Raw genomic sequence first — 12,536 nt, 5'->3', positions numbered from 1 at the left:
GATGAACCCAAGTCAAATGTATAATCTCCTTTTAGCTCCACCAGCCTGCAAGAAATATCTGGCTGTTTAGCTGTTAAATACTCCTCTTTCTTCACCAACTAGATGCTAAATCTGTGAGAAATCTGGTTGGTGCTAACAAAGTAGAAGGCTAAAAAGCTCAAAAATACCGTAAGTGGGACAATGATTCTCTCTCTTCATCAATACGAGCCTTTCACATCAAAAGTCATTTTATTTGTGGTCTAAATGTATTAGAGCATGCTTACTTTGTGTTTTTGTTGGCTTTAAATAAACAATTACAATTGAGAAATGGCGCTGCTAAACAAGAAGATATGAATCACTTGGCTAGGGGCAACAGTACAGCCGTTCAGTGGTTGTAAGTGACATGTTCTCAAACATATTTTAAACAGTGACTGTGAGAAACTTCATTCATTCAGACAGCCTAGGTTATTTCACAATCTCAGATTGTTTGCTTGATATGGAATCAAACTGTTTGAGTTGAAAGCATGATGATACTCTTGTAATCCATTTTTCAATCTTAAGCTTCTGAAAGCACAATGACCAGGCAAAGCCCTGCGAGACACAAACACACACATACACAGCAGTCAGTCAGTCATCCCAAAGCATTATTTTTCCATTTTTCATTTAAAATTTGCTGTATTTTTTAAATCTGACATCATAATGTAAAAATGTCTTTATCTCAAAATTACGCTGACTGACAATGCCTCAGTGTATTTTAGATTCAAGCTTAAGCTGTCTGTCTTTGCCAGATAAGATGAGACAAGTCTGCTTTTGGGAGTCTTTTTTTTTTTCAACAGCCAGGATCAGCTGTTGGCTAAAACTTGCTCTGAGGCCAGTGTTTGTTGGTGGAAAGAGGCAGCATCTGTCAGTCACAAACAAAGGAATATACAAACATGTTTTTCATACATGTAATTTGTGGTCGGCTTCCAGGGGTTTTCCCTGCCACTTTGTCTCTATGGCTATTCTGTACAGCAGAATCCCCTCTCAGGGAGGGCATTCTTAGTTATGTACATGTGGGGGACAGGAGCTGGACCGGAGGCAATAGTGCTTTTTGTTTTGTGATTGCAAGCGCTCCTTCTGTCTGTCTCTCTTTTTCCCATTCCTCCTTTTCCTCCTCATTCTCCATGTTGGACTTCGAGGGTCAGCGGACCTGGGGAGCGTAGCCCTCCTTCATCAGTCCCTCCTCATAGTCTGTCTGGCACAGAATCATGTTGTTCTTCAGGAAAAACTTATCTCCCACACAAAACCTGCAACATACAAACCAGACAGAAAAAGAAGGGTGTTTACATTAACATCAAAGCAAGAAAGTCATCATTACAACTGAGCTGTAGGCTGGAGGACTAAACTGGCTGCTGTGCTGGTTTCTTGACTAGCATTTCTTGACATTTCAAAATGTCTGTTTTAGCTACTGTAGCCTTGGTCACAAGTCCTCCCTTTAACTGGGATGCTTGTGGATGCAGACATGGAGTTCCTCAAGGATGCACAGGGGGGACTGAATTATCAAAGTTTCAGCCCAAGGTTCTGTTCCACCAGCAACTCTTATAAAAACCCCACCACCTCAGCAGCCCCATCTTGCTTGGGGATGGAGGGGTGCATGGTTACGCTTGACCTTTCAGTCCAGTGGTAAGTGGAGATTATGTTGAATGTGTAAGAGGCAGCTACTCTTGTTGTACTGTCCTGAGGGCTGCTTATCTCCCGCAATGTGTAGGTTGGACAAGGGCAGCAAGCAGCAGTGCCAGTGTTTACCAAAGGGGAGGTGGAGCTGGGATGGGGGGATGGGAACAGTGAGCATCGCTTCTGTTTGACTTCCCTGGATGTTAAGACTGCTGAGTCCAGGGCTGGAAGCTGTTCTCAGAGTGAAGCTCAGGTACCTGATGAGGTCACTCTGTTAACAGCATTTATTCACAGCTGCGAGGCAGATTGAAAGCATGATTTGTTGCATCCATTTGGGACCAATTAGAAGGATTCAAATACTGTCGGTACTGACACAAACAACAAAAAACTGGGAGAATGATGTGTTTCTCAGAAATAAAGACATAAGTCAGAGACTGATAAAATTCAGCCAAATTACCTGTACAATACATACAGCACATAACTCCAAGTTGCCATAATGCCAATGTCCTGGTCAAATAAATAACACTACAACAGTAACAAGCAGACTAAATACATTAGATAAGCAACACATCCAGACAGTTTTATTTAGGCTAAAAGTTACCGCAATCATGGCTGTGTTTTCTCCAACATGTCAGATCAAAAATGAGAGAAACTGTTCCAAAGCCTAAACTGAAAATCATTAAATGCAAGTGGCAGCAGGGGAGTAGCCAAGGAGTAGCCAGGATCTCACAGATAGTGAGAATTCAAGATAGTGATTTCAACACTGAGTAGTGTTTTTTTAATAGTTGGAAATGTTGCTCATATCTGTTCTGGATGCTTGGACACCTTTATTAGGAACCTAAGTAAAAACAAATCTTCATTTATTTGGGCTGCTACAGTGATTTAAAGGAGAGAGAGACTGGTGTGTTTCTAACAAATAGGTCCTCTTTATTGGCACATTCTCTCCTATAATCTGTTACTGTCTGTCTACACTGACACCAAGCTCACTCCCACTTTACCTTTATTTTTTGACACCTTTTTTACCATAGCTGTTCTTTGTCTCTCCCTCAACATTGTCCTTCACCTCATTCTTTCCCCACAGTTTCTATCCCTTCTTTCCACTTATTTCACATGGCCAAACTATTTCTCCTCTGTGAAATGTCAACAGCATATGTGACATCTGTGCACCAGTTATGAAGAGTGTATCACTCTGGGACCATCACAGGCGTAATAAACAAAATACCTTGTGTTGCCCTTTGTATTCTTTTTTTTAAAGGATATGCAGCACAAATCTTCTGTATACCGGGCTAAATCTCAATTTATAGTGAATTTTTATTTGAATAGGTTTCTCCTGGCTGGGAATGACATGAACAAGTCACAAAACATAGTACAAAATTGTGTCAGAGATGCTAATAACACATTTGAACTATTTCAATGAGGTTCTTTTTTGTGTGTGTCTTTTTTTTTTGTTTGTTTTGTTTTTTATGCCAAAAATTACATGCCCAAAATGAATTACATCCTTTCTTGGTAATCAATGGCAAAGCCTTTATTAGCCATCACAACAATTAAACAGTTCTTATAATTGCTTAAAAAAAAAGAAATTCCCCTTTTTGTGAGTCATCTAATCTCCAGATCTTTGAGTTTAGATGACTATCTTGCCATTACCCTGGTGTTTAGTTCCCTCCAACGATTATGGAGTAGATTTAAGTCTGTTCTCTGATTGGACCCCAAAACATTGATTTTGTTTTCTGCTAACCATTTCTTGACTTCTTTGCATCTCTCTCATCTTTGCAGTATGTTTCAGATCATTGTCATATGAGAAAGTTCAGTGTTGCCAAAGGACAACTTCTTGATGCTTTCCTCCAGAGTCTTCCGATGTTGATGCCTCAGATATGCTGACCAAAAATGTTCTTCTTTGTCCGGGTAAGTTTTTCCAAAGTCTAGTCAAGCTGTTTTTGTGTGTCTGTCTTGTCAGCCTTGTTCAGTATCTGCAGGAGTATCAGATTCACCAAGGTGGTCGTGGTGGTGATCCTTGGACTTTTCTTGGCCTCTACCATTCTTACTAGTGCAGGGCTTACTTCTGGCTTGCTACCACACAGTGCTAGGGTTAGGGTTACATAGTGCTGAACTCATTGTACTTTTTGATTATGCTTTACACCGTGTCCACTTGTACTATTACACTTGCATATAGCCTTCTAGCCTTTCTTTATAAAGTGGGCATACAGAAATCTGGCCTCTATTACTCAGTTCAGGTGTTACTTTTTTTCCACTTATTTGTAACACATACAAGTAATAGATGATAATTCTCAGAATAGGCACTAGCTATGACTCGACCTTCATAAAAGATCCAATGTAACATCACATCTGTTATCACAAGTGCAGTATGTATAATACGATGGTGTGCAATCTTATCCACCAGCCAGTGAGTTTCTCCTGGTTCTGTCTTCCTCTTTGCCTGTACTGCATTCACTTTCTTCCTTCTGTCTTCTTTCCTTCACATAGAGGTGACTGAATAATGAGCCTTTGGAGACCTCTTGATGTAGGAGGAAGAGAAAAAATGGCCTCCACAGGCACACACTTAAAAGATACATTGTAATGCCAACTATTTGCCTTGCAGGCCTGCCTTAACTCAAGTATTCATTTTCCACTCAAATAAAGAAACTGAGATTTTCAAAGACAGAAAATACTCTCAGCTGCACCTAATCTTATTACTGTTAAGATGCATACATGTTCAGAAACACTTGGCCCTATGGCACTGATGTCTAATTGTAACAGCATGTTGAAAATTGCTGCTGCGCAATCTCCGTCTTTGGTGCTTAAAGCATCAAGTCAACAGCTATATCAAACACTGTTGCAGCAAATGTAGACATTCTGTTAGCCGTGTCACACCATCCAGTTCAATATCAGAATACAATCTCTGCAAAAGAGCTGGTGACAGGAGACAGTAGTGGACGATACAACTGCCATCTTACATTAAGAACAATAAACTTTGTTTGAAGGTCGTCTTTCTTGCCACTAAAGGACATAAAGGAGTTATAGAAGGAGGCTGTGTACAAGTGAAGAGGGAGAGGGTCCTGGGGTTGGGTGATATTGCTCAGTAGGGAGAACAGTGACTTGGAGTTGGAAGAACCAGACACATACAGACCAGATGTATGTCCTACCGGTTCACTTCCAGGTTAAAATGCCAGGTGAGGCTCATGCCAGGACAGGACAAGTGAGCTAATGCTGGTTAAAACTTACTCAGACTGTAGTGCCGGCAAATTGTAAAAATATTCCAATTGAGGACAATTGCAGGGTCTGATTAGCTCATAAAATGATAAAATTAGGGCTGGGACTTTAACGCGTTAATTACAATTAATTAACTATGGCGAAAAAAAACGTGTTAATTCGCACCTTTCTCAGTTCCCTAATTTCTGTCACACAGGTAACACTGATGCCCACTCCAGCCTGGTAGGTGGCGATAATGAACCTAAAGTCTGTTTGCAGCCGTAAAGAAGATACACAGGATGCAATTAATGAATCGGCACAGAAACGTCGGACCAACATGCCGACTCAGTCACAAACTTTCTCTTTTATTAAGAAAACTGTTCAGCAAAAAGTATTTCTGAAAGTATTTGCAGAGAGAAGTAAGCTCCCGAATCTGTCCTTGTTTTAGTTCGACGGCTAGTTTAGACGTTTTACGAAAGTTTTGCGATGCGTCTGACCCCAGCTCCGCCCGCCACATTTGCATGAATGAGACTACTTTATGCAAATGAGCTCCGTGGCAACACACCATACATTAGCTATGACAGTCCTGGTACCAACAAACGGTGTAGCCATCCCATAATACACCACTTTTCAAGACATTGAAAGTGCTTGAGTTTACAGAAGTATTAAAATGTTGAATATAATCGCTATAATTGCACATTGAGTTTGCAGTAGTCTGTGAATGTAATAGACAGATGAAAAATGCAGCTAAAAATGAATTAAACATTTTTGTTGTTTACGTTCATGTATATGTCCTTTCATCAATTCAGTTGTCTACCAAAATGTATTTGAATTGAAAATTTTGCTTCATGTGTCAAATATTGCTATTTGACAAAATGTGATTAATCACAATTAATTAATTACAAAGCCTCTAATAAATTAGATAATTTTTTTAAATTGTGTCCCACCATTAGAGAAAATATGTCTAGAATGTTAAAAAGGTACCAGCGAGCAGCGGCAGCAATAAAGGCAGAGAGACATCTTACTCTAAGCATATATACTTCCTATGTCTTATTTTCCTTATTATTGAATGGGATTATATTATATTATATATTATATTATTAATTGTTATAATTAATTGAATTATAATTACAAATTTACTTCCATGAAGTATAAAGTCTACAATCTGTAAGGTTATTCATATGTTTACACGTTTTCTTATTATTTCAGGAACCATATGAGATAAACATGTTATGTTTGAATCACTTATTCTGTGTTATTTTAGATCTGTGGTCATTAAAGATATTTACCAATTGGATTTGTACATTTAGGAAATGAACTAAGAGTAAGTTATAAAGGTATCTGGCCTCTGATCTCTCCTGGACAGTGAAGCTCAACACCACCCCTTGGGAGGAACACATCCATGATTGGTTAGATGCTGTTTTGACTTTGGCTCCAAAACTTTCTATATAGGGGAAAGTCGCTGGAAAGCAACTTGGCTGAGAACAAAAGAACAAAGAAAACAGAGGCTCAGGCTAGAGAAAAATGGATTTTTTAAACTAAAACAAAGGCTTAATACTGTGTTCTTTTATAATAGCTTAAAGAAATGTATAACAACCTTAAACTAGGGTTTTGTTTTTCTATATTTTACTTAAAGTTGGATGTCTTAAGTTAACTTCAATACTACAACAGTGCAATATTTTCTGTACAACTATGAGCTTTGGCTCTAAGTGTTTTTACTTTGGCACACTTTTCCAACACAAACCTGCCAAAGTTCCTCCTTGTCTCTGAGTTCCTGAACCAACTCATCCAGCAGATCATCACAGCTCCACATCCTGCAGCAGCCTCCCTCTCACTACTGCAAAGCAAGTATCATTTTCCTTCTGCTAAACAGGTGAATTTACAAATTACAACTGGTTTTCCAATTCCAGAGTGATTCTAAATTCATCACCTTTTCTACCACCTGTTTCCAGTGACGATCACAGTTCATTAGTTTATCTACATTTATTCATTCATTTATTCACTGTCTGTTGTTGTTTATTGTTTGTTTGTAGTATTAGCTAATAAATGTTTTCGTGTTTTCAGATAACAGACTGATCAATTTCATTTTAATCAAACTGTCTTTTAGACTTAGTCTAAAATAATATTTTCCTCAGTAAATTGAGACTGGTGCCCCTAAATGAACAATTACAATTTTAATCATCAAGTGTCATTTCTACAGTGATGTGGTGGGACCACTATTATTTACAATATTGGTCCCACGTATGAGGCTATTTATGCACATTTATCACATTTGTATTATTTTTTTTCTTCCAATATCGAAGATCAGAAAGCGGAATTGCTTCCTTTAGCAGGGTGGCTGCAAAACCTCTGACTTCTCAAGACCGACCATCACAAAGTCACAACTGTGTCCCTTATTGCCTATTAGAGCATCTGTCTAACAAGCCTAATTGATGACATACAAAGGCACCAGTGGCTGAGTTTAGTCATGCTGAACCCAACTGGTGTCAGTCTCTCCTTCAAAAGCTCCAGTATTGAGCCTCCGGTATTATCGATGCTGACCTTCTGCTGCACTGTCACCCATCCTGCTCTCCACTGCTCCCCTCTGCTCTAACCTTCCTCCAGCCTCCCTAGACCGTGGCCTCCAGCTCATGATGGGGAAATTGGGCCAGCACTGGCTAGATGATGAGGCTGGGCGACAGCCCCATCGATTAGCTGTCCCCGAGGGCTGATCTGTGGCTAACTGCTTGCTGGATGGAGTCTCATATCTCCTTCTTTATTCTTAACACCCCCACCCTCAGCAACATAACGTCTCTCCTTAGAGTCAACCCCTGATCTCTTCGGCTGCAAGACCACAGTCGTGCTTCCTTTCCTAGCACACAGAGGAAAATAATAGGTCTAGTTGGTGGGAAGGTTATGACTGCAGATTTATGTCCAGTTTATAAGAGTAAGGCCACATTGGGTACAGACATGACAAATCAGATCCAACGTAGGATCTTATATTTTTACTGTTACACCATAGACAGGAACTATTCATTCCCCTTAGCTTGAAACCATTTTAAAGTTTTGCATAATGTAAAGAAAGAAGAGACAGAAGGGAAGGCAAAAACAGCTTTTGCCTTGTAAAACAAATATATATATAGAAGCTTTTTACTCATTTTATTCTTGGTGCAGATTCAGCTCTAAATGCTTGGTTAACGGTAAGCAAGAGATCACTGCTATTTTGCTGGTGATGATGAGAAACCGCAAGGAAGTGGTCACTGGTCACAAATGCAACGACATTTCCATTCTCAGCTAACAGGCCAGTCTCTCCATCTCTGCCCTGCACTAATAGGCAAATCACTTAAGCAAAGCCCCTTAATAGCTGAACATGGCAATGACCATTAGTGTCCTGCCGAGAGTCCCTGATGGAATCAGAATAATCGCTGGCTTGGAGTTCTCTGTTCTAAACTGTGGGATACAGTGGAGTGGACGTACCCACAAAGCAACTGATGCCGTGAATAGATGAGTGTGTGTGTGTGTGTGTGTGCGTGTGTGCGCGTGTGTGTGGCTATATGCTCATACTTGATTGTTGCAATTTAACCTTCAAAGGCAACATGGGCTGTGGTTGACCTGCAAGAGTGATGGATAATTACACTGCATGACCCCTGCTGACCTCGCGATTGCCTGCTATGTTTATCAGATTTCACATTTTCTGACGACGTTCCACAGAGAAATCTCTGGGCCATTTGTGAGATGGATTAGATTGCTTTATTGAAGGACCCATGGGGGGAGGGGTTGATGGGAGCTTTCATGTTTGTTTGACGCGGGGAAACGAAAGGGGACAGAGCTGGTGTAGATGAACAAGAGGAGAGATTGGTATGCTAGACAAAGAGCAGGAGCTCATTTCCAGGTCAGCCACAACAAAATGCAAAAAACGGTTCAGGGAATCGTAAGTGAGATTTCAGGTCTCAAGCAGAGGCTGGGAAAATGTGTAAAAGGTCATTCTATTAATCAGGATGTATCTGTAAATGTTGAGATACCTACTTAGGTGAGCCTCATTTTGTAATTCTGAGGTCATAAACACCGCATCAAACCTTCAGCTTGTTTTGGGTAGTCCTGTTTAAATTTACATTGCTGCACAGATATATCTCCCCCAGCAGTTTTACTATTTTAAAGAAGCACAACGGAAAACAAAAAGTCCAACCTGAGGAGCAACTTTAGACCAGAAATTGTGACTAGTCCCTGTTGAAATTGTGATGGGCATCTGATTTGTGCTTGCAAAGCCTCAGTGGACCATGTGAAACACACTAACGTTGATTTTATTCAACAGTTCATCAACTGCCCTAATGTAAAAAGAAAGATTTGCTCATGCTTAAATGGGTTTTAATGTGGGAGACCAGAGTGAGCCTGCCTGGGCCTGACTGATGAAGATTACCTGACTTCTTCCATTAGGAGAGGCTGTCTAGTGCAGCCAGCTGAGGTGGCAAGACAATAACTGAGTTCTAATTGTGCATAACCAGGTCCTTTGCCTTCAGCATGCTCAGTGTGTCTGCTTTGTGTGAATGTGCTGGTACTTGTGTCTATACGTGTGCAACAGAGCTGGAATGAGAAAAAAAGGTTAGAAAGCATAGGGACCCAGCCAACATGTAATCTTCCAGACCTTTACATGAGTCTTTCTGTTTGATAGTGATTGTGGGAACCTTTAAAAACCTTCGACAACATTCTGTTTTGTTCATAGAGAGTCTCCAAAGTTTTTTAATCATAGTAATGTGACAACTGTTGTGGAGCATTAAACCTATAAAGTTCCCCAGAAATTTGGGTGAAATGTGCAGGGATATAGGCCGTTACGTATTTATTGAACAAATTACCTGAAAGATCTTCTAATATTATCTGAAATCAAATGTCCAAAGGTGATTTAGTGGATTAGTTGTGTGGACACAAAAGCCCTGTCAACTGTCTGGTATAGAACAATTTGGATCACACTGGGGTGCAGTCAGATACACATCCTACAAGAGGCTATGAAGGCAGACCGTGGCCATGTAGACACCAATGCCTTTATATATGGCTGGACAAAGTATCATACATGCTAGTCAGGAGATTCAAGCTTTAAAAGCACCTGTAAACCATGGCAGAGGCCCTTGTTTGAAGTGGTACCAGTGCTTTTTCAAACAATACAGCAAACACTATTGTCAACGTTGGCAGAAGATAAGTCAGTCAGGAATCCAGTGTGTGTGTGGGTGTGTGTGTGCGTGTGTGTGTGTGTGTGTGTGTGTGTGTGTGACAGAAAGGACTATAGGTGAGTGTGACGTGTGTTCAATATGAAACAAAACAGTATGTCTTTTGAATTTTCTTTCTGTGTGTCTGTGCTTATGTTTAAGGCTAAGTTGACTTCATTATTAATCAATTTTTACTTCTGTTCAATTCATTTTATTTATGCCATGCCAATTCACAACCCTAGAAAGCACTCAGAGAGTGCAGTCCTCCGCCAAGGCTGCTCAGTCGTCCTAAGATTTCTGATGGATGATATCTTTAAACAATTCATGGTCTGCAGCGGTCGATTTGTAATCCTTAAGAAATCCGTGGATCCAGACCATAAGCCGCATCACTGCCAAAATTTAATCACTTGGTCATTGTGTCATTTCTGACCTTCCCTGAAAATTTCATCCAAATCCATCCGTTTTTCAGTAATGTCAGACAGACAGACCAAGTAATCAGTCATCTGACGCAACTTCACATAGTAAGGTTACGACCTTACAATATTATATTACAGAGAGGTCCAACAAAATAAACAGTTCTTTTGAATGATCACTTGACAACAGTTTGCATGGGAGACCATGTCTCTGTGTACAACTAACAAGAACTTAGTGGCACATTGAAGTTTTGCTAAAGCAGTCATTGATAAGTCAGAATGCGAAGAGTTGTGATTCTGATCATGAACACAGTTTTCTGATTGTCCAGGTTGGAGGAAACCAGTTGCTACTTTGATTCTCTATCAGAATTATCAGCATTGCTCCTGTAGCTGGAAGAGTGAGGCATCAGACTTTATGTTGCACCTACTTTGGGCAGAATAGAAAGTGTTCATTTTTCTAACAAGCCCTTCACATTTGTAAAGGAGGTGGAAAAAGCACTAGAAGTCTCTGTGTAGAGTCTTTAACGAATCCTAAATTATCCAAACTTTATTACTACCTTACTATTGCAGGGCTGTTATCTTGGACTACAATTAAGACTAGCAGTACACTTAATAAACTCATTGTAGAGGTATATTGAAGTTCAGTATCTGTGATAGTGGAGTATTCCTATAGCTGGCTTCAATTCTTCCAAAGTGCTTCTTCTGATATGGTGCTACAATAAGAAGCAGTGCCCTGAAATTTCTGACCCCATCCTGTAAGTGTAGCTGTAGCACTCGGCTGACTCTGCATTAGTAGAGCAGAATTAGAACCACTGTGCTGGGCCAACGCCTTAGATGTGTCTACATTGCTCACTGGTTACAATGAGCATTTTCTCATGTGAAATCTATCTGCATCTCTCTGTGCTGCAGTCGTGCACCTCTGTCTGCTTGGACACAGGTATGAGAAGCAGAAGACTGGTACAGTCACTTACCTTTGATTACAGAGCTGGCATGCAAAGCAGTCCAGGTGGTAGACGTTTTCCTTGGCCCTCATGACCATCTCAAAGGCTGGAATGAGCTTGCTGCAGGCTGCACAGTTTCCTGTTACACCAAACAACCTGAGCAAAATAAATGCACACAGACAAGATGCACGTAAGTCATCATTTTAAAGCATTTATTACTGCAACAAAAAAGCTTGGCTGCATCTTTTGTGCAGTTTGTGCAACGTCTTGCTGAACTTGCAGTAATGAACAGTTTGCATTTTCTCTGTTGTGAACTGAGCCTGGGAAGAAAGAAAATGTAAAAACTACAAAACATTAGTATGTGATTATAGTTTTAAATAAAGTCAATAAAAATGTACTGGAGCATGTTTATTTTAATCCCATTCTCAGTCCAGTTTATGTTGTGAACTAAACTGTACATCTGAACTTTTGAATAGTTTTCCAGCAGCCACTATGGCTTACACTTTAAACCCAATTATTACAGAAAACCGACCAACAGAATTACAGGAGGAGACCGCGTCAGCTGCTTCTTGGTTACTCAGAGAATGAGAGTGACAGCTGCCAAAGAAATAGTGATAAACACACTAACATGAGCTGCTGGGACAGAGAGAGCCTCCAAATCAGTGACAAAAATAGGCTGGACAGAGCTGGACAACAGTCGAACAGTAAAAAAAAGGGGAAAAAAATAGCTTGTGCAATAGAAATAGAAGGGACATTGCTAGCAACACTGCCCAGGGAGAACCCTATTATTCTGTTGCCAGCTCCGGGGACATTAATGTGAGTATTCATTAGGGATTCAGGGCTGTAACTACACAGCGACCTAGACCAGGCTAGCAAGGGAAAATATCTGATAACAAAATGATATAACAAAATAACCTATTAGGCAGACTTCTTCAGGCACTTTTAGCCATCATTGTTAAAATGATAAAACAGCCTGCCACTCTCAGAGTCTGTAAGAGATCGCAATCTGATAAATGATCTCAGGGCTTGGGATATGCAGGGTTGTTTATTAACCTTCAGAAAGTATGTTTCCCAGAGGCAAGAAGCAGATAGATTGCACCCTCATGAATACCTCCTGAATTAAGGGCCACTGTCAACACACCTTGAGACAATGAAGGATATCTTTTGTAATGTGGTCAGAGAGACAA

The 12,536-nt window shown here is 40.2% G+C and overlaps 1 protein-coding gene across 5 annotated transcripts in view; it reads right to left on the bottom strand.

Annotated features, from left to right (window-relative positions):
- Positions 1 to 755: 755 nt before the first annotated feature.
- Positions 756 to 12,536, bottom strand: part of lmo3 (LIM domain only 3) — a 51,730-nt gene continuing 39,949 nt past the window's right edge. For all 5 annotated transcript variants that reach the window (XM_023286524.3, XM_023286521.3, XM_035955560.2 and 2 more), the window contains 2 exons: positions 11,380 to 11,505; positions 756 to 1,265 (listed from right to left, as the gene is read on the bottom strand). In XM_023286524.3, the coding sequence (XP_023142292.1) occupies positions 1,160 to 1,265; positions 11,380 to 11,505 (232 nt within the window). In that variant the 3' untranslated portion in view covers positions 756 to 1,159. The remainder of the gene's footprint in view (positions 1,266 to 11,379; positions 11,506 to 12,536) is intronic.

The sequence above is a fragment of the Amphiprion ocellaris genome, chromosome 21 (genome assembly GCF_022539595.1).
Source record: "Amphiprion ocellaris isolate individual 3 ecotype Okinawa chromosome 21, ASM2253959v1, whole genome shotgun sequence".
NCBI lineage: Eukaryota > Metazoa > Chordata > Actinopteri > Pomacentridae > Amphiprion > Amphiprion ocellaris.
The sequence above is the reverse complement of the archived record's forward strand: the minus strand, read 5'-3'. Positions and strand labels throughout refer to the sequence as shown.